We start from the raw sequence: 27,827 nt of genomic DNA on the forward strand, positions 1-27,827 counted from the left end.
CAACCAGGCACTTCGGAAGGGTGGGTGCGGCCGCACAAAAATATGTAACATTAAAGGCTACAGTAAAATCAATGTTTGCATGTTTTCTATGAATTCACGAAATTTGTTAAATTAAGAATTTTACTGTTCTAGGGGAGGAGTGGGATTGGATTGTGCTCATCATTTGAATTGTATCTCTCTAGTGACTAGATAAATTATCATGCTTTTGTTTGTTAATGGGAAACGATTTGAGCTTGTTGTGGAGCTCAAGAACGCACACACACAGGAGCTGACTCAAAATGTGTAGCCTACAGATCATGACTGTCACACATGTCTGTCGAAGGCAATGATATGACACTTATATGACGGAAAAGAACAGTCAAATACAGACAGTAGGCAACTACAAATGACTTGTTGGATACGGGCAGTAAAACTGTGAAAATATGCTGCCCCCTGTAGCTGAGTGTGTATTCTGTGCTGCCCCCTGCAGGTGAGCGGCTTGCCCACACCAGACCTGATCTGGCAGCTGAATGGCCAGACCATCCGCCCTGACTCTGCCCACAAGATGTTGGTGAGGGAGAACGGCGTCCACTCTCTGGTCGTAGAGCCCGTGTCCAGCCGCGACGCCGGGATCTACACCTGCATCGCCAGCAACCGGGCTGGACAGAACTCCTTCAACCTGGAACTCATTGTTGCAGGTAGACACACGTACACATGTTGTAGACACTTATATTGTCTCAAATCAATCTTTATTTATAATATATATATATATATATATATATATATATATATATATAATATTTATTTATATAGCACATTTTGTACATATATGCAATCTAATGGGCTTCACAAAAACATTAAAATAAGGGACATACAGTATGGGAAAGTATCAAAGTCTTATAGACAAGTAAAAAAATTTGGACTGACAATAGAGGACTGATGTTATATTAGGAACCACAGTGAAACATAGTCACACTACGAATCAGGATCTGAATCTAATCTAATCTAATCTGTCTGTTACCAGCCAAGGAGATGCACAAGGCCCCCTCGTTCATCGAGAAGCTGCAGAACACTGGCGTTGCCGAGGGTTACCCAGTGCGACTAGAGTGCCGTGTGTCAGCTGTTCCTTTCCCACAGATCTTCTGGAAGAAAGAGAACGAGTCTTTCACTCACAACACAGAGAGAGTCAGGTAAACTATCACCACAACACAGAGAGAGTCAGGTAAACTATCACCACAACACAGAGAGAGTCAGGTAAACTATCACCACAACACAGAGACTATCAAACACTGAGGGGACATGCCTGACTAGCAACTAGCAATAATGTTTATTTCAGAAATTTGGTTAGACTTAAGGTAAGTGTTAAGGTTAGCGTTAGGGTTAAGGTTAGGGTTAGGGTTAGTGTTCAGGGTTTGGTTAATATTAGGGTTGAGGTTAGGATCAGTCAGGGTGTCAATGGGATGCTGGTCAGAAAGGTCCCTCTAGTCTCATCCAGTTCTATAGTGACACCTGTAGAGTAAAAGGAGATCAGGAAGCCATCTGTAAGACACTATAAACTCAATATGCATAAGTTGGTCATATAAGCAGTACCATACACAGTAAGTGGCAATGATAAGTATTGATCATTTAATATCAGTCGGTGAAACTCTGCCTTAAGTGTTTTTGAACAAACTCCATTCCCCAGCATGCACCAGGACAACTGCGGCTACCTTTGCATGATCATCCAGCCGGCCATGAAGGAGGACGCCGGCTGGTACACCGTGTCGGCCAAGAACGAGGCCGGCATCGTCTCTAGCACAGCACGCCTGGACGTGCACAGTAAGTCTGCTACACAGAGATCTATTTTATATCATATATATTACATGTGTGACAGCAAGAGGGGCGACATGTAGTCAACTAGGGTGGGACTTCCTATGACTTGGGAACGCATGGTTTTCAATAGGTTGATCTACAGATTGTAAATGGCTTTCAGGTGCATGACACCACCTCCTGGTACCAATAAATGACTGACCTGAGACACTGGAGCTGAGGTGATATTACACTCCAGACCAGCAGGTGGCAGTGAATCACCAACATTTGATTTACACCCACTTATTTCACAGAAGATGAAGAAAGTTGACTACATGGTGTAACTATAATCAGTTAAGAGTTTACAACTCTATGGGCTACTACTCTCTGTCTGGGACATTCTCATAAGAAGCCTGGGCCAAATGGAACAGGTGTCACATTTATTGTTGTTGCTGTTGTTGTTGTTGTTGTTGTTGACCCTTTACTCAACCTCTCTTCCTGTGTCCCGCCCCGTCCTCAGCTCAGTGGCAGCAGCCCAACACCCCCAAGCCCAAGAAGGTGCGTCCATCGACTAGCCGCTACGCTGCTCTGACAGAGAGGGGGCTGGACGTGAAGGCTGCCTTCTTCCCTGACTCCAGCCCCCTGCAGCCCGGAGGCCTGGTGGAGAGCGATGACCTGTAGAGACCACCGGGGGGGCGCCAAAGCGCCACACCCTAAACCCCAACACTCCTGAAAACTGATCCCTGACTCCCAACGCCCCCCCCCTCCCCCCCATCCCCCCCCCAACACTCCCTAACTAAGACATCTGACTTCAACACCAACTCACTCCACTTGAGGGATCTATATTATGACATGGCCACAGATAGCCTGCTATTAAGGAAGATGGTTGATGATGGCCATAACAAGCCAGTGCAGTCTCTGCTCTACCAGGTCATAGAAGACAAACCACCATGGTGTCATAGTGTCAATTAAAACATGGATCCCCAAGGATCAGAGTGTTCTATTTCATCATCCACCGTATCTACAGAGGTAGGAGGAGAGATCTGGACGGCCATTTTTGTAGTTTATTTGCCATTGTGTGGTCCATGAAACAAGACTGTTCACACATTTTTTTTGATGATGGGTTCCATAAATGTCATGGTGGAACTGAGGAAGACTTGACAAGTGATATTATACCCTTCAGCATTTCTTTCACTGTCGGAATGTTGGTAAAAGAGTCCTGAAAGGAACACTGCCAGAATCCCAGTCCTGTTTGTGAGGGGTGACCTATTAAGTGCCTGAAATATCTCACATGATCTCTTTGTAAAGATGACAATGGATGGTTTAAAAGTGAAACATTAAAAGTAGCATTTATTATGCATGTTACAACGGTGCCATTTGTAATAATACCCTATCTATCTATCATTGATGCGTTTTGATGTACCAACAAGAGCACCTAAGGCAATTATTTGGGGCAGGGATGTGTAGCTAGAAACGGGACAAACTGGACTCATTTGCAGAGGAGAAGGATGGAACGTCCAAAGCATCGGAGCTGTGCATCGTCCCAGGACTTGAGTCAGCGAAGGAGAGACCCCCACCCACAACACACAGTTCTTATTTTATATGGGTATCACTGCATACTCTGGGTAATATAGCACAATATGGATATCATATCAGTTGTGTCTGGTTGTAGTTATAGAACAACATCGCAGATGTCAGCATTGTTGGGTTCTAGGTTTAGCACAATACCATACATATTATTGCACAAGGCCGGGCCTTACACTTATAGACGTTTCTCTTCTTTATTTGTTGTTGAATCAAACAACCATGAAAGTTAAAACTGTTTTGTGACTTAGTTGAGATGTGAAACTGAGAATGTTGGCTGAATGACACAGACAGGAGAGCTGAGAGCTCTCTGGGGATTGGGCCCTGACAGGCTAGGAGGTTCTGGTATTGGAGGGTTGACTGGAACAGGGGCGGGACAAGGAGTTAGCTTTAGCCAGGAGGACACGGCACAGCAACAGATGATTTGTCTCAGCCCAGCAACGACAGTCACTTCCAACGCTAATATGAACTGTGTGAGCCGTGAGCACGTCAAGAGCTGATGAAAGGCAGCACGTTGTTTTGGATGGATCAAGGATGAGACGGAATGGAAGGATGATGTTAGAAGGACTATGGTGGCGATGACGGATGATGAAATGCTGGTGGTGTAGATGATATTGAAAATGATGCGTGGTGACTGATTCTGGAGATCACATATTTCCTTTGATGGTTTATTTTTAGAAGTTTGAAATGTTCACTCACATGAACCTGTCCTGATAATAATGGCTTAGTTTATTGATCACACACCACAGATTGTCCACTTTATTTTTGTATGAAAAAGGTTAAAAACTCTGTATTTACTTCCCAAGAAACTTGACATAAATTATATAAGTGATCCTTTCTCAAATGTTCAACATAATCCTGCCTGTATTACTTAAAATATCAATAGCTTAGAAACTTTACTGCCTTAAAAGATCACTTTGGTCTATTTGAATCACAATATCTCTGCATGTTATTCTTGTACCAAACTGCCTTAAGCAGGATCAATTCAGTTAACATTGACATGCTTTTTCATAATTTTCAGAGGCAAAAACTTACAAGATTGTGATAAATGGGATGGTATGCATAGAACTGTATTGAAATAAGTAATTATATGTTCTGCCTCACCTCTGTATTACCAAATGGGCATCTTTTTCAGTATCTGTTCAGAGCATGTTTCATTATGTAATGACTGTGCTCACACCAACATAGAGGACACATTTTTGATTTCTATGCCAATATGTGCCTGTATATGGATTGTTATTATTTTAGTTTATGAACGATAATAAAAATCAAACTCTCTGGAGGTGCCGAGTAAAGATAAGTTTTTGTACATTCTGGAGAAACCTTCACTAAACAAAAACATATTCTGCCACAATATTTATCCTCAGGAAAATGGCTTATCAGATCACATCCTAGACTGTATATAGCTATATATGCTGTACTGTATGTATATACACTCACTGAACATATTATTAGGAACACCTGTACACCTTCTCATGGTGGAGGTGGTTTAATAGTGTGGGGAATGTTTTCTTGGCACACTTTGGGCCCGTTCATACCAATCAATCATCGCTTGAATGCCACAGCCTATTTGAGTATTGTTGCTGACGTCCCTTCATGGCCACAATTTACCCATGTTCTAATGGCTACTTCCAGCATGATAATGCACCATGTCACGAAGCAAAAAATCATCTCAAACTGGTTTCATGAACATGATAATGAGTTCAGTGTTCTTCAGTGCCCTTCCCGGTCACCGGATCTGAATCCAATAGAACACCTAGGATGTGGTAGAACGGGAGATTCACAGCTTGAAAGTGCACCTGAAAAATCTGCAGGAATTGCGTGATGCAGTCATGACATCAGGGACCAGAATCTCAAAGGAATGTTTCAAACATCAATGCCACGAAGAATTGAGGCTGTTTTGAGAGCAAAGGGAGGCCCTACCCAGTATAAGTATAGTGTTCCTAATAAAGTGCTCAGTGAGTGTAGCTATATATGCTGCACTGTAAGCAGCGACGTTTGTCTCCAGACTGGAGGAAATACCAGATGAGATCACAGCATTTACAATCTGTACATCCGAGCATGACAGTGACCTCTGACCCCCATCCATCTGCAACACAAGGCTTGAGCTGTAACTGGATACTCAAAACATTGGCTGTGCTAAAAATATAACCTCCCCCCTCATAATTCCCTCCAGCTGCAGGCGGACCCCCACCCCTCTCCCCGTGGGCCCTCCAGTGGTGGGCTTAGGGGGGGGGGGGCAGACAGCAAGGTGGGGGGGTGGCTCTCCCAGGGGGGGCCGGAGGATGAAACATGAGCGCTTTGGTCAGCACTCTCTAAGTCTTGGAAAGAGTAACAGAATTTAATCTGCTGATGAAAGTGAAGGCTTTGGGGAGCAGGAGGGGGCTCGGCTGAGAAGGGGCAGGGGGCAGGAGGGGCCTAGGCTGTCAGACACAGTGGAGTCAGTCGTGTTAGTCATGACTGAGTGTCACTCAAAAGTGGCCCCGCCCACAAGGGTTGAGCTACAACTGTAGTGGGGCCCTATGGTGACTCAGTACTGTGAAAAGAGAGGGAAACTATACCACCAAATCCATAGCCATTCACAAAAATACACATCCATATTGTTTAACACTAGAAACCCCGGGCTTCCTCATTACTAACCAAAGCACCCAGAGTGATGTCTGGAGACCTCCGTTTGTTGACGTTAGTGTAACAGTGTAGTCATTGAATTACATCAGTACCATGCAAAAAGGACATAAGAATCATGAGAATACCACATTTTGTATTTTGAATAGATTACATATTGAATTAACAGACATAATAAATTAAAAGTAGACACAAAATTGCTTCTTCTTTGAGTGACTATGCGCTTTATGCTAATGTGTCAGTAAAGTCCACAGACAAATCCGTCAGCTCTTTTGCTCCACCATGTAAACCACATTCAAAACTGTCTCCTGGCGTATAACAAGCCATCGAGTGACACACAAAAGTGTTCCAAATGTGTTCCGAATTTGTCCATCTCCCTGCACATCGATATCATGCCCTTATAGGCATTGACTGCCCACTTTCGGTATTGTTATCAACATCACTGGCCTTTACGCAGACACACGTACTGTAGCCTACATACACTCACAGGAGGAGATGATATAGGATGCTCATTGAAAACAAGGTTTAAATAGACAAACAGAAATAAAACTGCGATTTGACATACAGGTGTCTTTTCTTCGGAGGCTGGGTGCGCGCTGGCTTCTATTCTTTATGTTATAGCGCATTGATCATGCAAATAACTGTTACTGTCTTTCTGTCTATGTGTATGACCCATTATGGTTGAAATGGGTAAGCCATTTGCCAACTGTAAGGTCCGTTTCCATTCACCATGATGAGGGTACAAGCTACGGTGAGGAGCAGGTGTTGATCGGACCTCAGGACATGACTTGGAGGCTATAAAAAAAAGAAAAAAAAAGCTCTTATGTTAAAAAAAGACGTTTAGGAAAATTCTAAAAGAACTCACCACAGCAGAGTTCTTTTAATATAGTGTCACATTGCGCACATGGACGTCCGTTTGGGATGACCGGTGTTAAAAGGTTACTTACACTGATCTCAAAAAGGCCAACGTAAAAACAGCATCAGATCAGAGGTTCACACACACACACACACACACACACACACACACACACACACACACACACACACACACACACACACACACACACACACACACACACACACACACAGCTTGTGCCTGAGACAAGACAGGACATGCAGAGCCATATATTACAATGTACATCTACAGCCCTGGTTGTGTCAGTTTGAAGTAGTATCCAGCCATTCGAACCAGCTGTATGTCCTAAGCCTGGTAAAAAAATTACTTTTGAGAAGGGAGAAGAGCTTTGAAAATCGTCCAGGGAGTGTCATGTACAGACAGACAAATCACACGGCTCAGAATGAAGGAACAAGTGTATGATAAGGCACAACCAGATTCAGAAAAGAGGAATAGCGATAGCCAACTGATGGTCAGAGAGCCCAAGACCACACAGAACACATCTGACTTGAGGGAGACGATGTTTGAAGGGGTGAGGGGGGTCCAGAGAGGGCCCCTCTACATGGTCAGTTGCAGCCCCCCGTCCACCACCAACACCTGGCCTGTGACGTACAGAGACTCCAGGAGGAAGAGGACAGCCCGGGCCACCTCCTCCGGCTCCCCGAAGCGTCCCAGAGGGATGGAACGCATGCTCTCCCCTTCCCTCAGCTCCGCCGTCATGTCAGTACGGATGAACCCTGGAGGAGAGGGGGGAAGGGGAGGGGGGACAGAAACTGGGTCAGGGTCAGGAGAGAGGACAGGGCTTTACACGGTACGTACTACCATACAGTAGCGGACTGGCCATCTGGAGCACCGGGAGAATTCCCTGGGCTGCGGGGCCGGTGGTGTCCATATGAAAGTCCAGGGCTGTTTTGTAGTCTCAGTCTGTCCCTGCTGCCATACAGTGACAGCTCAGCTCAGCTCAGCTCAGCTCAGCTCAGCTCAGCTTGGTTCAGCGTTGTCGTGTGAATTAGGGTTCAATGATCAAGTAGACATGAGGACATGAGAAACCACCGGAAGAGTGAAGACAACAACAGATCATGAGAGAGAGGAAGTTCTACCTGGAGCCAGCAGGTTGACCCGGATGTTCCGTGAGGCGACCTCTTTGGCCAAGGAACGCGTAAAGCCCTCCAGTCCTGCTTTACTGGCACTGTAGACACTCTGGCCCACGTTCCCCTTCAACCCCACCACAGACCCTACACAGAGGGCAGACAACCACTCATTTATTCAATGTCAAACACCGCAATGGAGCACAGAATGGCGAGCACAGTACACTGCATATTGACTATGTCGCTAACAAGGCTCTTACTGCAAGACTCTGACTTGCAGGGGGAATTTCATTCAGTCTCAGACAGTGCCAGTAAAAACGTCACGGTATAAAGGGTGTCGTTAGAAAATGGAGTGTCTCTTAATAACGCAAGACAATGTGAAGTGGAAGAAAACTACATTGACTGGGGGTATCTGTTGTCTACTACCACCCCCTAGTGGCCATACTGCAAAAACACACACATTAACTGCAGACATCACATTTTTACATTTTACATTTTTGACATTTTGCTTTTATCGAAGGCGACTTAGAACAAGGACTTACATTGAAGGAGTTTGGAATCTCAGCCACCGTGAAGACACTGTACCGACCCAGGTCCAAAGGTGAGTAAACCCTTTAAATAAACTTAAGGAACTTGAACTTGAACATACCTATGTTGACGATAGCCCCTCCCTGGGACTGGAGCATGCTCCGCAGCGCCGCCCTGCAGGTCAGCATGCTCCCCAGCAGGTTGGTGTGGAGGAGAGACACCATGTCCTCTGGCCTGGTCCTCAGCAACAGACCATCCCTGAGCGCACACACACACACACACACACACACACACACACACACACACACACACACACACACACACACACACACACACACACACACACACACACACACACACACACACACACACACACACGGATACATGTACAACGTGAGGTGACGTGAGCACACACACAACTATGAATATGTAATTCTACACACACATGCATAAGCTTGGCTGCAGCCATCTGCTTCATTTACTTCTATTGTGACCTAGCGCACACACACAGACACACACACACCTACTTGTTGATGCCAGCTGCATTGACCAGGTATGAGATGTTTCCGCAGGTCTTCTGAATCAACTCAAAGGTCTTCTGCACTTCCTGTTCCTTGGAGACATCACAGCTAAAAGCCACGTGGTCCGCTGGAACGCAAGAGTTAGGTCAAACTCAAGTTCATCTAGAACCCAGACTCTCATCTTTCATTTAAATGGAAAACATAACTCTAAACTCAAGTAGGCGTACTTTAATACAGAAAACAAGTTGTTGTTAACATGGTATGTTGATCGTAGCCAATACAGATGGTTACTGTTACTGTTTATATGTTATCTATTATCCTTGTTACGTTCTATTGTTGATGTTGAGTGATGTTGTAGAGCTGCTCTGCCTCAGGCATTTTAATGTAATGACAAATAAACAAGACATGACTTGACGTTCTCCTGTAATAAGAGTGGCACAACTAGACAGATGGCCCTACTAGTATAGTCGTGTGTGTGTGTGTGTGTGTGTGTGTGTGTACCTCCATTCAGACTTGCCACAGTGGCCTGGGCAGCATCCTGGTTCCTGGACACCACTGCAACCCTGGAGCCTCTCTCTGCCAGCAGGCGTGACACAGCCCTGCCAATGCCCCTAGAGCCCCCACACACCACACACAGTCGGGACATGGCCCTAGTGGACAGGACTGGACATTAGCTTTGACTTTCACACTCACACACAGTCGGGACATGGTCCTAGTGGACAGGACTAGACATCAGCTTTGACTTTCACACTCACACACCACACACACAGTCGGGACATGGCCCTAGTGGACAGGACAGGACTTTAGCTTTGACTTTCACACTCACACACAGTCGGGACATGGCCCTAGTGGACAGGACTAGACATTAGCTTTGACTTTCACACTCACACACCACACACAGTCGGGACATGGCCCTAGTGGATAGGACTAGACATTAGCTTGGACTTTCACACTCACACTAGTTGCGCTAGTCATTGCTACAAGTCAGGTCAAAATAACACAGATGCAGCCAGAATTGCGCTTTTAATAGATCTAGCGCTATCATCATCTGACTGTGAGATGGTTATTTATTGGACACATAGTGCATTTAGCTTTAACTCACCTTTATTTGACGCAGCGCTTGTTGTTTGTATTGGATGGCACGAACAGGTTGAAATGATCACGTCGTGTGCTTCTCTTCGTCTGATTCTACGTGTCGTAAGCAAAGTCCGCTGCGGATTACCTTGAGTTGGTTATTGACAAGCACACCCACATGTAGGTCGCCATTTTACATTTTCTTGAATGCTGATTTTAAATTGACCACAAGGGGGAGCAAGAGTTTCGTGTAGAAATTGGCCCCGTCCGCACAGTCAGATTACAACCACTGGAGTAGAAAATACATTTTGGTGCGAGGTTTCACGTCTGTGAGACATCTCTCACCAGACTGCGGCCATTCATACTGGGACTTTTCTGTAGGGACATGGCACTGTGTTCATACCACCACCACCAGAAGCGGACTGGCCATCGGGGCTACTTTTGAGGAGTTAATAAGACTATATTGTATGCAATGTTACCTGAGAGAGACAAGCATGGTTTGAGGAGTTGATAGACTATATTGTGTGCAATGTTACCTGCTACACCAGCAAGTGCCTGAAATTATAGGTGTCAATGCTTTTTGGACGCTTAAAAAGATATTCACTCAGCTTCATACTATGGTAATGTAATAGAAACATTGCTAATAGTAGTACAGCGGTACCTGTAAAAAAGAAAACACCCTTAGGAATCGAAATACAGTCCTCATTTATATTTGGAGGACATGGACAAACCCCAACTCGAAGACATTGAGACTTGACAGAACTCTCAACATCATGTCAGGAATTGATAGATTTGAAGTTACTTGCAGACTGGAATGGCTATTTATTCTGCATCCACGTAGAACAAATAATGAACTAGTATGATTTAAAAATAAATAAAAATAAAATAAACGGTAGCCAAGTTGTTGGCCCAAGGTTGTTGGTTCACAACACAACACCACATCCATCCATCTACTGGTGTGAAGACAATGCAGGTGAATGGGTGGTCTTATCACAGCTGGAAGGGGTTAAACATCGGACTCTGGAGGATTGATGTGCTGCTGTCACGGTGACTTGTTTCCAGGAGGAGGTAAATCACAGGAGCTGTCAGAGATGACGTTTGACCCCGGGTCTTATGAGTTAGGCTGCCCTCAGAGGAAAAAGAAGAACAACACATAAAGCCTTCTCCTCAGGGCCTAGTCGGTAAAAAGGAAAGAGAGAGAGAGAGAGAGAGAGAGAGAGAGAGAAAAACAAAATTAATTAAAATGTTCCTTTCCTATGATGTTCTGGGCATTTCTTTGAAATAGGTTTTCTAGCATCACAGTCACTTTTAATTAAAAAACCTTTATACATTAAACTTGATCTAGATGTGTTTGTAGTGTAGCTGTTTTGATTCAAATTCTTTGTGCATAGACTGGTGTGTGTGTGTCACAGGACTTGATTTGTATTCAGATCGACATCCTAAACATCAGGACCTGAAATTATTCTCATTCACACTTCTGTGCGAAGAAGTGTGAAGGACACACACACAGAGTACATTTAAGTGCCACCTCCTCTACCTGCCCCGATGCTTTACAGTCGTTTCACACCGCCCCATCTCTCTCAACACACACAGCGGCTTTCATCCACTTGAGATAAATGGAATCTATTTCCTGCTTGCTTACTCACACACTCACATGAATATGTATGCGTTATGACCTCTGTACCACCACACTTTATCACTCTTGCCCGTCTCCTACACATATTAACATGTACTTATGCATTATGAATACGCACCCACCCACACACAGTTTGCACAAGAAATAAGATAATTTCTCCTTGCTTCTCTAGCGACACACCTCATTCATCTTCTGCCATGAGAGAGAGAACCAAGTGTAGCAGAACCGAAACCACTATTGATTATAAAGCAAGGAAAAAGACGCAGAGCCGGAAGTCAGATAAAAAGGAAAAACCGAGAGCAAATGACATCCTCACTATCTCACCATGACACGTCTGTCTGTCTGTCTGTCTGTCTGTCTCTACGGTCCTCTGGATTGTAGAGTCATGCTCACGAATGGAAATAACTGATCTCCATGGTAACCCGTCTTCCGAAGGAAGCGCCTGTGCCAGCGTGACCTTTCCGAGACCCCTGTCAGCTCCTCTTAATGTTCTCCAGCTGAGCACCATCACACACACGCTGCATGTCTTACTGTAGTGGGTTGCTGTACATTGCGTTAGTTTGAACTGATTTGGAAATGTAATGTACTGTTTAATACGGGATTTCTATGTGCTTGTATGTGCCTGATATTGATTCCTATGTATATCTTTAGCTGAAACAACAAATGGAAAATAAAGTTATGTATTTCACTGGGAGGGAAAGGCACAGACATAGCAAGCAGCTGTTCTCTCTGGAAACAGAGCCATGTTACTCCTGCTGTAGGTTGTGTTTGACCTCAATTAAGGTGTTCACCAGGCTTGGCCTCTACTGTGACCTGACCTCTGTTCTGAACACACACTGTTAATATACACATCACACACAAGCTCAAACACAGACGCACACACACACATGCTCAGACGCATAAACACACAAGCAGGTATGGGTCTGTATGAGGAAGTGACTCTGTTCTGTTTCGTGTCCCACATGTCTGTGTTAACGATCTTAGACAGCCTGATCCTAGCCAGGAAGTGACAAGCAAACAGCCAGGTCATCAGTACTACAGGGGAACATAGAGGACCAGGGCTGTGTTTCAGACCATCTAACCTCGTTCCCTCCACAGATGTCATGGGACTGGGTAGGTGGAAAGCAACATGGCCGTAACTAGATGAAGCAACAGCTTCCACATGTCATAGCCATCTCAGATCTGTGAAGGGGAACACACAAGGTCAGATGGGAAAGAGCAACTTTCTGGGATGAAATGCAATCAAGGATTGCAGAACACCACACACACAAAAACATCTTGTTTTGTTTTAAGAGATTGACAGTGACGCGCTGTTTGAGAACATAAAAGGAATGACAACAATGGTGGAAACCCTTTTAGCTTTTATTGTTATAATCATTTTTACAAAATGTGCTAAATCCCTCCAATACTTAAGTATATTTTTTGCACAGACTTGTGCCAAATAAGTGGATGCCAACTGTCACCATTTATCCAGACTTACAATGAATAGACTAACTATATAAAAATAATCATAACCCAAAAAATCAAGTAAGTCACCTTGGCATAAGGAGAATCTGTTTTTAATAAAGCAGACTTTAGTGCTACCTTGTGTTCCAACAAGGTATGGTATTACAGTAAAAACAGCATGTTCACAGAAACACCCAAAGTAACTGCTTCGGTTGTTCTTGACAATCAAAGAATGTAAATAAAATACACATTATTTGATCATTCATCAATGATGGATGTGAAATTGAGACTAAAATTGTTATGGTATATACTGATGGTACAGTAGTTGAGTGTGCGTGTGTGTGTGTGTGTGGGTGTGGTGTGTGTGTGTGTGTGAGAGAGAGAAATGTATGAAGAAGGCTCATGGGTAACAGAAAACATTCCAAATGCAAAAACACAGTTTGGCATCAGAGGTGAGGTGGAGATGGTGAATGCCAAGACAACAGTGGAACATCAGGTTAAACTCTATACAAGCAATTCATTGAGAAGCAAACAAAAAGGTCTGAACAGTGTTTCGTACCACGTTTTTTTTTTTCGTTGTTGTTTTTCTTCTTCTTTTTTTTTTACAGCCTCTACCCAACCGCTCAAACTTGATCTCAAAACAACACAAACTACAACATATCCAGCAGTCAGTCACACAGTGGTCCCCATAAGTCACCTAAAACAAAAGTCTCGCGCTCAACAGTCAAACACACTTTTAAAAATGTGGTGAAATCTGTGACCTCCATTCCCCCTTGATGTAATATGAAATGTCAGAATGTAGCTTAGTTTTTACATGGACCTTCCATACCCCTTGGGGCCTTACGGAAGTGTGATATCCAGTTGCTGATGCCAACCTGTGACTGAGGTGGACTAGGGCCTATAGGTCCTACCTGTCATTGTGCTACAGCTGAGCTTGAGCAGAAGGATTTGGGGGGTGGGGGGTGAGGAGTGCATGGCATGTTTTCCAGATAGACTGTTTGAAAATAAATGAGTTGAGACTACAAGGACCCAGGGCTCTGTGAGACCACGGATCCAGCCCCCCCCCCCCCCCCCCCCCTCCCAAAAAAAAAAAACCTGCTCAATCGCAGCTTGCTCTTTTTTGTGCTTTCCGGAACAAACAAAAACAAATCAGTACCAAACCCTATCTTACCACACGGAAATCATATTCAAGTCTATAGAAACACTTAACATCACACAAACGAGACGTACTGTACAGCAAAAACCCGGCGACAAAACCAAGAATCAAAGGGGTCCAAGTCATTGATTGATTGGTAATACAAACAAACCACACCTCACAACTTAAAGAGAGAAATAGGCTAGCTTGTATTGGTGGAGTGATCATGATATGTTACATTGAGGAAAACAATCTGAGCTTTGTTAGTAAATAAGCAATGGTTTTGTCTTATTGAAACAAGACACGTTAAGAACAAATCATTGATATGAAGATGGAGAGTGTGTGTGTGTGTGAAGGAGGACCTTCAGGGCTCATGTCTTGTCTTGCTGTGTTGTCCACGCTGGAAACTGAGCAGCAGACACAGAGAGCAGCTGATCTTGTACAAATACCGTGTGGATATAAATATAAATATATTAAAATGTATCAGAGTTGTGCATGATTTACTGTACGTGATTGTGTCTGTCGTTCTCTTGCGATATAGAGCTGTGTCAGAGAAGGTTCATCTACTATTAGGGAAAGGGGGAGCAGCTACGATGTCTGATAAGTACATATAGAATATAGTTAGTAACATTTGATTGGTCTATGAAGTGTATCTTTTAACACATCAAAAAGGCAACAAAAAAAAAAATCTATCCAATTATTGAACGACAGCAGATGGCTTTCCTAACATTACGCAAACTGAATCAAATCATCAAACAGCTCAACATTTCCACCAAGACGTCGTTCTCTCCAATGAGGGGACCTGGGAGCCCGTGGGAAACCCGGTTTGGGGCAGTAGGTTGTGCAAACTCCATTGTTGGCAAGGGGGGCAACTCCAAGGCCCCATTCCAAACCAAATTGTATGCTCCCTTTCCCTTGGCCTCCCCATAACGAATCTCAAAAGGAATCCAAGCAGAAGCTATAGCCATACGGCTGGTACATATTCAGTCCTCTCAGATCCTCCAGGGGAGGGGAGTCAGGGGATCGGATTGGGATTAGGCCCAACTCTACCACAGCGAGGGCTGTAGACATCGCTCACTCTCTTCCCTCCCTACTCTTAGTTTGCGCTCAGCAGCCAGTCAGCCAAGACCCCATGCAGTATTAACATACAGCATCGCAGCCAATCAGAGACGAGCATAAAGGATGTCAGAAGCGTGTCGTAAGGCAGGAGCCAACTGAACCCCGAAACACTTTACCACAAACAAAACAAGGCCAAGCTCATCTTTTCCAGAAAAACTAAAAAAACTAAGAAATAAGTTACCATTTTGTAATATTTCCATCTATTTAAAAAGTTCATATCGTTTGTAGCTTTTGTGACTCAAATCATCTTTGTTTTTCCTTATATACAATAAAGTGAGGAACAGTACAAGGCACACATTTAACATTTCTGAATCGTTGACAGAGATATAAATAAACTAAATAAACCGTGAGTTGTGTGCTCTCCTCTCCGAGTCTGTCCACTGTGCTTTCACTGCCGACCGACATCTCTCTCCGCAGCCCCTGACTTGTCTCAACACGGAAGAAAAAGAAAACAATGTCATGATGATTCTTCTTCTCTGCTCTTGAGGGCCATTCCAGCCTCTTGTGAAGGTTTGTTCATCTGCATTTGGTTCTGACCCCGGCCACCTTGTCATCAATCAATCAATCAATCAATCAATGCTGATCTGGTGGGTTGGCTCACGGTTTTGGCCTCCATCAAAAGGCCAAAACTAAGTCAGACAATGGTTTTACGGTCGGGTCAGTTCACGGTGCGGTCGAGTAGCGGTCCCGCCTTAGATGCTGTCGACGAAGCTTCCGGGGAACAGTCCGGTCCTGCCGTTCCTCTGGAGCGTGCCTTTGAACCAGCCGTCCTCTCGCTTCCTGTGGACGAACACGATGTCGCCCTCCTTCAGTTCCAGCTCCGCCTCGCTCTGCGGGGGATAAGACACCACCACTCTGTACCTGTGTGTGTGTGTGTGTGTGTGTGTGTGTGTGTGTGTAGTGGGGGGGAAAAAGGGCACAGGTTCAGTGACGCACTGCAAGAAAAAAAACGATGACAGTATTTCACCTTTTGACCAATCAAACGGGTCGGTGGCCTACCTCTCGCATATGATTGGTCGGGCGTCGTGCTGCTGGGACAGGAGGGAGGAGCAGGCCTGGCGAGGGGGCGGGGCGATGGGGGCGCAGCCGTCCAGGGGGCTGCTCTTGCGATGGGAGGACTCCGGGCCTGAGGTGGAGGAAGAGGCGGAGGCGGTGGCGGACTCGGGCTCCACGCGGACGTGGTTCCCTGTGGAGACGCCACCTGAGGAGGAGGAGGAAGAGGAGGGGGGGCTGGGGGTCTCGGGACCCACGGCCCCTTGGAACACCTCCCCCCCAGCAGCAGCCTGCTCTGCCTCCAGGGTGGGGGAGGAAGGGGGGGAGGAGCGTGCCTTCTTCTTGTTAGACGACAGCAGCTTCAGGAGGCCTTTCTTCTCCCTCTGCAGGGAAAAGAGAGGAAGAGGAGGAAAAGATCTTGTGTCAACGACTCAGATCGGTGTACGACAAGATGTTGACATGACACCGGGTATGAATAACTCCGTAGGAGACCCGGCTTCATGAATTTTTCAAATTCAATTCATGAGTTTCGAAACGGTACAGGCAGGTTAGCGCTTCCGCTGTAGAACACGACGCAAACAGAATCATCACAGGGGAGAAACGGTCGGCTGCTGCGCTACGCCGCTCCGGCATCGGATGAGATCATTTGCTGAGATGATGTCATCAGGAGCGGAGGCAGCCGCTAGCTAGCGTTGTCGGAGGATGGCCTCATCTGACTCCTGACTCCCGTCTCTCTCTCTCTAACTCAATTCCCATGGCTCGCTGGTGAAACAGACGCCGCTCTGTGTGTAAATTTGCTACTTAAGACTTAACTCCAGCCCTGTTTTCGACAGCAAGAAAACACCCCCCCAAAAAAAAAAAAAGAGTGCTTGGTATTCTCAGTAATTGAATGCAAACAAGAGGACACCAGACACTCCCAGACGAATGTGAAGTATTTCAGCTATCCAATGGAGTGATGTTATGATATATATATGTATATGTGTTAGCCGTGACGATAAGATAGAGAGCCAGAAATATGCTAACATCGACCGCCCATGCCAACGAGCTGTGTGTCTGGGGGGCTTGGGGCTGGCATGTGCATCGCTGGCACAAATCCTTGGGAAGTGTCAGCATTTATCATCGTGGCTAACGTCGGCTTGCCCATACCAATAAGCCATGGCCGGGGCTGGTATGTGCATCGCTGGCATAAATCCTTGGGAAGTGAGAAAACATTTTTTTTTCTAATAATAAAACACAACTCCAAAAACCCGCCCATGCAGCTCCAGAGAGCCGAGTCGCGGCATCTTAAGATCTACTACCGTCTGTCAAGTTGTCTAACCCCTAATCCCCCCCCCCACCCCCCACCCCACCCCCCTGTGTCCCCCGGGACCATAGTGCCCACCTTCCCATCCTTGTCCAGGCGACAGACGAGGGCAGAGTTCCCGGAGGCGGCGTTCCCGAGGGCCGTGGCGTTTCCGACGGGCATGGCGAGGACCGCCAAGGGCCGCAGGGCGTCGCCCTCCAGGGACGCGGCGCTCATGTTGGGGGGGGTCAGGGAGGCCGAGGCGCAGCCCAGGGCCAGGGGGGGGCGGGTACAGCCTGGGGGGGTGGAGGAGGAGGAGGAGGAGGGCTGGGGGCATAGGGCCAGGTAGGCCACGGGGGGCTGGGCCTGGAGGGGGGGCACGGCAGCCGTGGGCCGGTCCTGACTGTGGCAGGCAGCTGAGAGACACACAGAGGAGGGGCCGGGTCAGACCAGATGCGAACCAGGACACGTAGAACACACACACTTTATTCACAGGTTCACACACACACACACACACACACACACAACCCCACAATCACTCCTACAGTACAAACATCCATGTCCCACACACACACACTACAAACTTCCATGTCCCACACACACACACACACAAACACACTCCTACCTGTCCTGACAGCGTTGCGTGCCTGGTTGACAGTCATCTGGGAGGTCATGTGCATCAGCACCTTGGCCTGCTGCTGGCCCGTCGCCAGCTGAGCTGCCGTCACCACGGCGCCGGAGGAGGGGGCCGGGCCGGGGATCATGGGGAGGGGCTTGTTGAAGTCTGTGGAGGCGGAGGGGGAGGGGCTGACGATGGTGACCCCGCGGCCCGCCTGGGTGACCAGACTCAGGGCCATCTTGGGCTGGCTGCTGCCTGAGGCCGTCCTGATAGGACAGGAGAGGAGAGAAGAGGAGGGTCAGGACTACCTACAGGCGCTGGATGGGCAGACAACATCTGTGTGCGTGTGTGTGTGTGTGTGTGTGTACGCACAAGTGTGTGTGTGTTTGTGTATATGTGTGTGTGTTTGTGTGTATGCAAAAGTGTGTGTGTGTGTGTGTGTGTATGGACAAGTGTGTGTGTGTATGCAAAAGAGTGTGTGTGTATGCAAAAGAGTGTGTGTGTGTGCACGCAAAAGTGTGGAGGTGTATGAACGCAAAAGTGTGTGCGTATGCACATGTGTGTGTGTGTGTGTGTGTGTGTGTGTGTGACAGTGTCATACCTGCTGACGGGGCTCATGTAGTTCCCGGGGAACACGCCGATCTTCCCCGTGTGCATGGACGTCCCCTTGAACCAGCCGTCCTGGCAGCGCTCCAGCACCAGGAACATCTCCCCCTTCCTCAGCTCCAGCTCGTCCTCCTTCCGCGGCGCGTAGGGGAACAGGGCCACGTAGCTGGGCGAGGGAGGAGAGAAGGACACACACTTCACACACACGGGAAAACAAACACCTCCGACGACACACATGGCAGACGCGGAGGACGCACACAAGCACGCTCCCTTAGGAGAATAGCACTAGCTATTGCTGTTTCTTCCTGTTTCTCTCTCTCTCTCTCTCTCAGAGATCTCACACGGTGACAGATGGAGGCTCCTCTGGTGCTACTTCATTCAGTGAGAGAGAGAGAGAGAGAGAGAGAGAGAGATATGCACTCTGCCGTGTGTTAGAGTTTGACACAGCAATGTGGGTCAGCGCTCCACAGCAGTGTGGAATGGGACTGGGGGACAGGCAGGAGGGCAGAAGGCGTTTGGGCTTCTGACAAATAGTCGACACTTTCAGTGGTGTCAGTGAAGGAGGGAAAGGCAACGAAATTCAGAGACGGACACACGCACACGCACGCACACACACACACACAGGCACACACACAGGCACACAGTTTGGGGAGGCGGGGCGTATCTAATTCCAATCAGGTGTCTGGAGTATCTCGGAGGAGTAATGGGGTCAAAGGTGAGGGGTCAGGGGTGACAGGGGGGGGTCTGAGATGAGACCCAGGAGACAGCTGACAGCTGAGAGGGGGTCACACAGAGGCGAGGCCAACCCTCTCTTCCTTGCACATGTACTTGTTTAACCGTGGTAAGATGGGGAAACTTACTCCTCTGGCTAGCTGCCAGCTTCTAGCTTCAGTGGGCGTAGTGGTGTAACACGGGTTTTTTTTTGTAATGCCGGAGAATCAGTGTGTGTGTGTGTGTGTGTGTGTGTGTGTGTAACACGGTACTCACACGGTGGGTCTCTGTCTCCCTCCTTGGTCACTGGTACTGGGGGAGGGCCTCTGCCCGGCAGCCAATGACGCCGCCGCTCCCATCGCTGAGGATTGCGGGGGAGGAGGCGGGGGAGGCGGGAGTGCATTCTGGGAAACACAAAGAAACATGAACAACACTGACCGTCGGGGGAACCCGAAAACAAAACACGGGGGGAACTCGCTAACCGGGTTGTGTGTTGACAACACGATCTCCATTCTTCAAGTTCAGAAAGTGCCGTAACATGACCCTGTTACCCAACGACCAGGGGTTACATAACCTGAGGAACCGGTCGCTGAAAAGACCGATATCAGTTTACTCTCTGCTTACTATGGTATGGGAGTATCGCTTGGCAGAGACGTTTGGAACGTGTCCCCAACTTCCCCTCTGGAACTTGGGAAACCTCCGCTCCCGCTCGCTATGTGCTTGTTTGGCCGGTTGCTAGGAAACCCAGCATGCCGGATGGTAAATGGCTTCCTCTCTTGTTTAATTGGTACCATATGAAAATGACAAACACGTCTGTAAACATTATATGGAGCGGCCTTCAGGCCGGCCCGCTGAGGAAGCCTCTAGGTCCTCTGCTTTGTGTTGTAGCCTCGAAATGTGACAGAAACCGGGGAAAACACACATACACACCCACAGAGACACACACACACACACACAAACAGAGACACACACACACAGAGACACACACACACAGAGACACACACACACACAGAGACACACACACACTGAGACACACACACACTGAGACACACACACAGAGACACACACACAGAGACACACACACACTGAGACACACACACACACACACACACACACACAGACACACACAGCAAGTTTGAAGGGCTTCAATTATTTCTCCACAGGCGAAACCATCCGTATCACAACAAATAATGGGTACTCAGCAAACAATAGCAGACAGACCCAGACGCAGCGCATCCAGGTACAAGACTCATCTATGGCGGCTTGACGTTAACAGCCCTGAGGTGCAGACAGAGATAACTACTATAAAGCTCTGGCTCCGTCGCTATTATGCATGCGTGCGTGTGTGTGTGCATGTGTGTGCGTGTGCGTGCTCACGCACTTTGGTTCACTGCTGACGCTTGAGCTGAGATAATTAGTTTGCCTGCAGGCCAGAGAAATCATCTGTACAAAAACATCATGTTGAGTTCCCCGGTGAAGCGGAAAGCTCAAACCTTTGTGTACACATTCTTCTCCATTCAGCAGCAGCACATACCAACACACACAGAGAGACACACTAACACACACACACACACACACAGAGACAGACACACATACAAAGAGCCATGGGAACACTACTGTTATGTTTGCACCCATTTCCCCCTCCCTGTACTCTGTAGGCCTTGGGTGAAGGATTACTCTGATTTTGATTGACTGATTAGATTATTTTTTTTTTTTTTTTTTTTTTACTCGGGAGAGTAATACAAAATGCACACCGCAAGAATTCTAACAACGACGACCACTGTGGAAAGTGTTTTCCACTGTTGGAATACACACCAGACAGACAGACAGACAGACAGACAGAGACAGACAGACAGACAGAATCCTTTCGCCCTCACCACGGGAATGGACGCGTAGCTCGTCTCCGGCGGAAACGTGAAGACCGTCGCCGTGGTGACGGGACTGCTGGGGGGCGGGGTCACGATCAGGCCGGTTGTACAGATGTGTACCTGTCGGGAGGGGGGAAAAAGGGGGGGGGGGGGAGACCGTTTGAGACATCTGATACAGAAAAAAAGAGACACCATTCACTCTATTCATCTGAATTTGGGGGGGGGGGCGAATATCACAAGTCTTTCTTTTTGATTTTGCATGTCCTCTCCTCCTTCTGAAAACGCAGAGGAACGGAGTGGGTCTAAGGGAGGGGGGGGGGGGGTTGAGGAGGTGGCGAGGACTCAGGACACAAGGACTAAAAAGGAAAGGCTTTTGTGGCCATGGCGTTAACAACACAAGGTATGACCGGCAGGCAGAAGACACTCGTACGTTCCGATCCCGTTTGGATCCTTCTAGAAAACGCATCCCATCCTCCGCTCCCCGATGCTTCCCTCCCTCCCTCCCCCCTTCCCTTCCTTCCTCCCATCACCGATCTGACTTGATGGGTGGAAAGGTTGGACCGTTCCAGTCACGTTAGATTACGGACATCCTCGAGGAGGTGAGGGAAGGCGGTATTTTAAAAAACGAGGCTACAGACTCGGAAGGAATGTACTATGATGTAATACCGTGTACGAGGACGACCACGACCACGTCTAGAGTAGTAGAGGCGGAGCTCTGTTCCGACCGGGCGGACCCCCGTAGGAGAAGACGCACCGTGGGCACGTGTTTACCAGTCTGGCTCGTCTCATCAAGTCTCTATAGGGGAGGGAATCGCCAGCGCTCAGGTTGAACCAGACCACAATGTCATCGCGATACACTCCCAAGTCGATTTTAGTCATGCCCTCAAAATGTCACGTTGGATGATTGAATGATTCTCACGTGTGTGTGTGTGTGTGTGTGTGTGTGTGTGTGTGTCTAGTACCCTGGTAACAGGACTATGATACTGCTGGACACACAATGTCCTCCTTTGCTCAGTATGCTCCACGCATGACTGCCTGGGACACACTGCCTGGCCTCTCAAGGTGAGTCATTACACACACACACACACTGAGAGAGAGAGAGAGAGAGAGGACCCACCTCACATTCCATCTCCAACACTTCAGCCAAGCCAAGCCAGCATGTCACAAAGGGAGTCCAATGGGCCTCCCTGAGGTGTGTCTAGGTGTGTGTGTATTGTATTGAACACGGAAAATTCGAGGGCGACCACCTACGGTGTGTGTGTGTGTGTGTGTGTGTGTGTGTGTACGGCCCGCCTATGACGTGACATGAACGGAGGCTGTTGAGACAGGAGTATGGGAGAGATGGCAGCTTTGCAGTGGTTTAATGTAAACTGTCTGCTCCTCTTCCCCCGCCACCCCCCCCCCACCCCCTCCGACAAAGCCTTCTCTCTCATACTGCAGTAAAAACAGTAGACTGGGGGGTGGTGGTGGTGGTGGGGGGGGGGGTTGGCTCATTCCCAGGATACTCTCCCTCTCCCCCTTCCTCCGAGAGAGAGCGTGAGCGAGAGAGAGAGAGAGCGCGAGCGAGCGAGAGAGAGAGAGCGCGAGTGAGCGAGAGAGAGAGAGAGAGAGAGAGAGAGAGAGAGAGACCTAGCCAGAGCAGCTAGATACCGCCTGGGGAAGGGCCTTGTCTTTTTTTTTTTTTTTTATCAAACACATTAATCTATAGATCAAACTGCTCCTGAGTAGGAGTAACTCCAGTCACACAGGGGGGGGATCTACCTTCCAGGCCTCCATGGAGGTTTTTCCCTGATTCTGACAACAGCGTCTGGTTAATAATTAGCCAAGAGAAACGCAGGAGTCTGGCGTGTTAAAAGAGCTGGTTCTGAGCCTCCCCTGTGGGAGCTGCAGGTCTCCAAAGAGAGAGAGAGAGAGAGAGAGAGAGAGATCAGCCCGACATCAAAGGTATGTGGGCATGCAAAACAGAAACATTTCGAGAGAGAGACCCAGTTTCTGTATAGAGAAACATGGCACACACAAACAAGCACGGCTGGTGTTCTCAGCAGCACACACACAGACACACACACCCACACGCACACGCACACAGAGAGAGAGACACACACACAGACACACAAACAAATCAGGGCAGTGACTGAAGAATGCCACTTCTTTGAGAGTGGATTTCTGCGGTTGCCGTTTCCCAGGGGAATGAGCGAGGAAGCATGTCAGCGTGTCTGCAACGTGTTTGAAGGGAATGAGAGAGAGAGAGAGAAAGAGAGAGAGAGAGAGAGAGAGAGAAAGAAAGAGAGAGAGAGAGAGAGAGAGAGAGAGAGGGTCGCTCAAGGGCACATTCTATTGTTTAACCCAAAAATACATCTAACCCAAAAATACATCTTAAAAAAAAAAAATGACTTCAAATAAAATGCCCACACCTCACCCAGCTGCAAGAATCTGGGTGTAAGACAGCCGTGTCAGACAGACAGGGGGGGGGGGGGGGGGGGAGAGGGAGGGAGGGAGAGCCGGGGGCTACGCTACGAGACAGAGCCGATGCTCTGAATGTTGTCAGAGCGCTGACAGCCAAAAAGCCCTGTTGGTTTGGAACAAGCAAAACCATCTCACTGTTTTTTGGACTGGAACAGAACCGCTGAAAGAAACAGACAAACGGATTTGATGAGAAGGCATCCTGTCGTCTCCATTTCTTCAGGTGACGATGCTTAGTTATTGGTTAGTTTTTTTTAACAAGCAAAATAATGGAGTAAGGCCATAATTATACAGGAGTGCAATAATCCAGGGTTGAACAGTAAACCAGGGGAGGGAGACTACAGAACAATATACAGCCTTCGTGTGATGAAATGCTACACTTATTTGGAGTGCTTCTATTTGGAGCGCGCGGGCACACACACACATACACACACAGATGCTAAAACACAAACACACACACAGACACTAAAACACGCTCACACAGATACTAAAACACACACACACACACACACGACCCCCTCCCCCCGTTTCTGAGTGCTTTCTTATCAGCTTCAGAGAAAATGGAGAAAAAAGGGACTTTCTGATGGTTTCCTCTCTTCACAGCTCCTGTCTGTCACCAGAGTGGAGAAGACGGTGACCAATCAGTATCACCTTCCATGTGTCTGTCTGACACGCTCCCCCCCTCCTCCACCCCCCAACCACGTCTACAGCCCCCTGGCAACCACAGAGCAGCTGTGAGTGGTTGCCATTCCGGGGTTGCTGTGGAAACCTCGGGGGCTATAAGCCGGAGTGTTGTATTTTTTTTTTTGCGGGCGAGTGGAGTCACGCATCCGTGATTTTCAAACGCTTGGACGGAGCGATGGCGTGTTCGGAATGAAGGGGGGGGGGGGGGGGGAAGGGGAGGGAGGGTAATTGCTGACAGAAGGAGAGAGTGGGAATCTTTGTCAGAAAATAAACATCTTGAAGAAAACAAAGTTGAATAGGGCTTGTTGTTTGTTCTGTTTTCAGTGACCTCATTGAGTACAAGGTTCCGTAGGCAAAACAAAGGACACATCATGGACACCCGCCCCCCCCCCACCTCTCTCCCTGTGACTCACCTGTAGCCCCCTCCTGGACCCCCCCCCCCCCCCCCAGCCCCCACACACACCTCTCCCTGTGACTCACCTGTAGCCGACCCCCCGCCACCCACACACCTCTCTCCCTGTGACTCACTTGCAGCCCCCCCCCACCCCCAGACCGACCCGCGTCCCCCCGCACCTCTCACCCTGTGACTCACTTGCAGTCCCCCCACCCCCCAGACCCACCCGCGCCCCCCACCCACCGGTGACTCACCTGTGAGGGTGCGCTGCAGGACAGCCCTCCGCTGATCTCCCCGATGCGGGCGGCGGCGGTGGGGTTGCTGGAGCTGATGAGCACCGGGCCGCTGATCTCCATGGAGTGGCGCTGGGGGGGCGGGGCCAGAGAGGGCTTGTGGGACATGGTGAGCGAGGTGAACGAGTGGCGCTTCTTGCTGTTCTTCTTCTCCGCCGCCGCCGCCGCCCCCCGGCCGCCGCCGTTGGACGAGGACGACGCCCCCTCGCCAGAGTCCCCGCTCCAATCGGAGGGCTTGTCCAACTCGATGAGCTGGCGGGCCGCCGTGTTGAACTACGGGGGGAGGAGGAAGAGGAGGAGGAGGTGGTGGATGGTGGGGGGGGGGGGAGAAGAAGATTGAAGGGAGGAAATGAGAGTGGAGAGAAAACAGAGAAAAGGGGGAAGGAGGGAGGGAGGATGGTGGAGAGAGTGAGAAGAGAAAGGGAGTAGAGGAGGAGGAGGAGGAGCGGGGGACGGAAAGGAAGAGTTTAGAGAGTGAGGAGTGGATGGAGGAAATGAGAACGGAGATAACAGAGAGAGAGAGAGAGAGAGAGAGAGAGAGACATGGAGGTGGGGAGGGAGGGAGGGAGGGAGGGAGGCAGAGGTAGGGTGGACAGAGGAAGAGAAGAGACAGAGAGTTGTTAATGTGATAATGAGAGCTGTCAGTCTTCATAATGAAAGGAACAAGGACCGCCCCACCACTGGGTAGATCCTCTGAGAGGAGACAGTGCACCGAGTGTAATAGAACACTGCCAGAGGGCCTCCAGACTCACAGACTAGGACCCTGTGTGTGTGTGTGTGTGTGTGTGTGTGTGGGGGTCAGAGCCTAGGCCCCTAAGGGGGGGGGGGGGGGGGTTAAAGGCAGAGTGAAGAGACTGCAGGCTCTCTCTCTCTGGCCTACCGCTGATCTGAAGCTAGAAATCAAAGGAAGAACACACACACACAACACAAAAAAAACTAAGAAGAAAAAAGGGGGGTTGAGTTAATCACAGGGAAGCGCTCCACCGTGACACAGACAGCCCTGAGCTGCTCCACTCACCCTCTCTACTTAGGACATGAAAGGGGAGAGATTCACACCCTTCCAGAGGGGGACGGTGCTAAGCCAGGAAGATGGCTTCAACGTGGGGGGGAGGGGGTTGTGTGTGTGTGTACACTTGTTATCACTAGATCAGATGCCGGGGTGAGAATAGGCCTACTGTAAGTATGCAAGGTCAGTCGACAGGCTGTCAACATTCCCAACAGTGGCAGATTTGACACACACACACAAATGAAGAATGTCATCTGACAGATCAGATGCAGTGTGTGTGTGTGTGTGTGTGCGTGTGTGTGTGTGTGTGTGTGTCGTCTTCAGGGAGAATTGGGACACGGTGTGAATGTGACAAATGGTTGCGTGTCATTCGTTTATGTAACTGGACAGAATTGTCCCGATAATTTCCTCCTCTTCTATGTGAAGGTATCCCTTACTGTGAAAACCAATTGCAAGCGTGGAGCGATTCTGCATCCATCCCCTGCACAACGCCCACCGCCGCTAGGATTACAGAATCTGAGTCAGTCATTGTCACATGAATAGAGTCGGGAAAAGCAAAAGAAATCTCCCTCGGAGAACGTCACTTTTGATGGCACAGAGTCAAAGATTACCTTCACAAAAGCGTTTCGCGCAGAAAGTATGTCTGCCTCAAATGCCTAAAAATGGCTCTTCTCTTCCCTGACAGGCCACCGAAGCCCACTCCTGTGCCGCTAACGTACGCTTCTATTTTCGAGCGAGAAAAGCTATTCTGAGACTCTTTAATGTGCCCACCTCATCTCAGGATTGGGTCATTTTTCAGGTTTATTATTGTTCCAGTTTATTATTAGCTTAAAAAGGCACATCTCAGCAGTCACAAGCCAGTTCTGTGGAGAAACAACCCTGATGTTTCAAAAACAGATAATTACCTCAGGATGTCTAAAAACGCTTTTTTAGGAGACGCAGGAAGCTGTGTTTAATGGGGTGCTGGGGGAATTGGGAGAGCATCTTAAGAGTTTATTGACAATACCCTTTAATGGCAAGTTTAGTGCAATTTGCTTCAATACATTTGGAACATTGTGAAAGGGGAAAGAGAGTCCACCAAACTGTCACGCCAGCGGAAAAGATACAAACACGCTCAGCGATTTCCCCGCCTCTTCCTGGAGTAAACGCTCCCCTTGGATATATGGGCGGAGGGCTGACTTTTAAGACTCTGCGTTTGGCTTACCTCCACGTAGGAGATGGGGAAGATTCCGATTTTATCACCCAGCATTCCCTCGGCCCAGTTCTCGTCCACTCGGCGAATCACAGTCAAGATATCATCCTGAAAGAAGATAAAGAAAGAAAGAAAGAAAGAGAGTGAGTAAGAAAGAAAGAGAGTAAGAAAGAGAAAGAGAAAGAAAGAAAGAAAGAAAGAAAGAAAGAAAGAGTAAGAAAGAAAGAGAGAGAAAGAAAGAGAGAGAGAGAGAGAGAGAGAGACGGGGGAGGCATCATTAGCGGGCAGACAGTCATTAAGG

General features: G+C 48.1%; 3 protein-coding genes across 3 annotated transcripts in view; 1 reads left to right on the top strand and 2 right to left on the bottom strand.

Moving 5' to 3' along the window:
• Window positions 1–4,633, top strand: part of palld (palladin, cytoskeletal associated protein) — a gene marked incomplete at its 5' end in the record, with an annotated part of 55,490 nt that extends 50,857 nt beyond the window's left edge. Inside the window, 4 exons of the mRNA XM_083672387.1 lie at window positions 470–677; window positions 1,004–1,169; window positions 1,664–1,797; window positions 2,288–4,633. Coding sequence (XP_083528513.1) covers window positions 470–677; window positions 1,004–1,169; window positions 1,664–1,797; window positions 2,288–2,448 — 669 coding nt within the window. The 3' untranslated portion in view covers window positions 2,449–4,633. The remainder of the gene's footprint in view (window positions 1–469; window positions 678–1,003; window positions 1,170–1,663; window positions 1,798–2,287) is intronic.
• Window positions 4,634–6,110: 1,477 nt separating this feature from the next.
• On the bottom strand, window positions 6,111–10,255 carry cbr4 (carbonyl reductase 4). Its single transcript, XM_083672113.1, has 6 exons — window positions 10,111–10,255; window positions 9,510–9,658; window positions 9,015–9,135; window positions 8,609–8,745; window positions 7,972–8,106; window positions 6,111–7,608 (listed from the first exon to the last, which is right to left on the bottom strand). Exons 2-6 carry the CDS (start codon window positions 9,652–9,654, stop codon window positions 7,430–7,432), a joined length of 717 nt encoding a protein of 238 aa, XP_083528239.1. The 5' UTR covers window positions 9,655–9,658; window positions 10,111–10,255; the 3' UTR covers window positions 6,111–7,429.
• A 3,969-nt stretch (window positions 10,256–14,224) lies between these two features.
• Window positions 14,225–27,827, bottom strand: part of sh3rf1 (SH3 domain containing ring finger 1) — a 32,649-nt gene continuing 19,046 nt past the window's right edge. Inside the window, 9 exon segments of the mRNA XM_083671311.1 lie at window positions 14,225–16,279; window positions 16,418–16,794; window positions 17,793–18,109; window positions 18,319–18,578; window positions 18,914–19,084; window positions 19,906–20,033; window positions 21,507–21,617; window positions 25,290–25,601; window positions 27,539–27,634. Coding sequence (XP_083527437.1) covers window positions 16,111–16,279; window positions 16,418–16,794; window positions 17,793–18,109; window positions 18,319–18,578; window positions 18,914–19,084; window positions 19,906–20,033; window positions 21,507–21,617; window positions 25,290–25,601; window positions 27,539–27,634 — 1,941 coding nt within the window. The 3' untranslated portion in view covers window positions 14,225–16,110.

Source organism: Argentina silus, assembly GCF_951799395.1.
Source record: "Argentina silus genome assembly, chromosome: 6".
NCBI classification, from domain to species: domain Eukaryota; kingdom Metazoa; phylum Chordata; class Actinopteri; order Argentiniformes; family Argentinidae; genus Argentina; species Argentina silus.

Excerpts from the sequence above, each read along its gene's own strand:
- cbr4 (XM_083672113.1), bottom strand. The coding sequence starts at position 9,654 with ATGTCCCGACTGTGTGTGGTGTGTGGGGGCTCTAGGGGCATTGGCAGG. Across the intron at positions 9,136-9,509 it reads TGTGGCAAGTCTGAATGGAG|CGGACCACGTGGCTTTTAGC; the intron begins GTACACACACAC and ends CTTGCGTTCCAG. Across the intron at positions 8,107-8,608 it reads AGGGGCTATCGTCAACATAG|GGTCTGTGGTGGGGTTGAAG; the intron begins GTATGTTCAAGT and ends CCCTCTGTGTAG.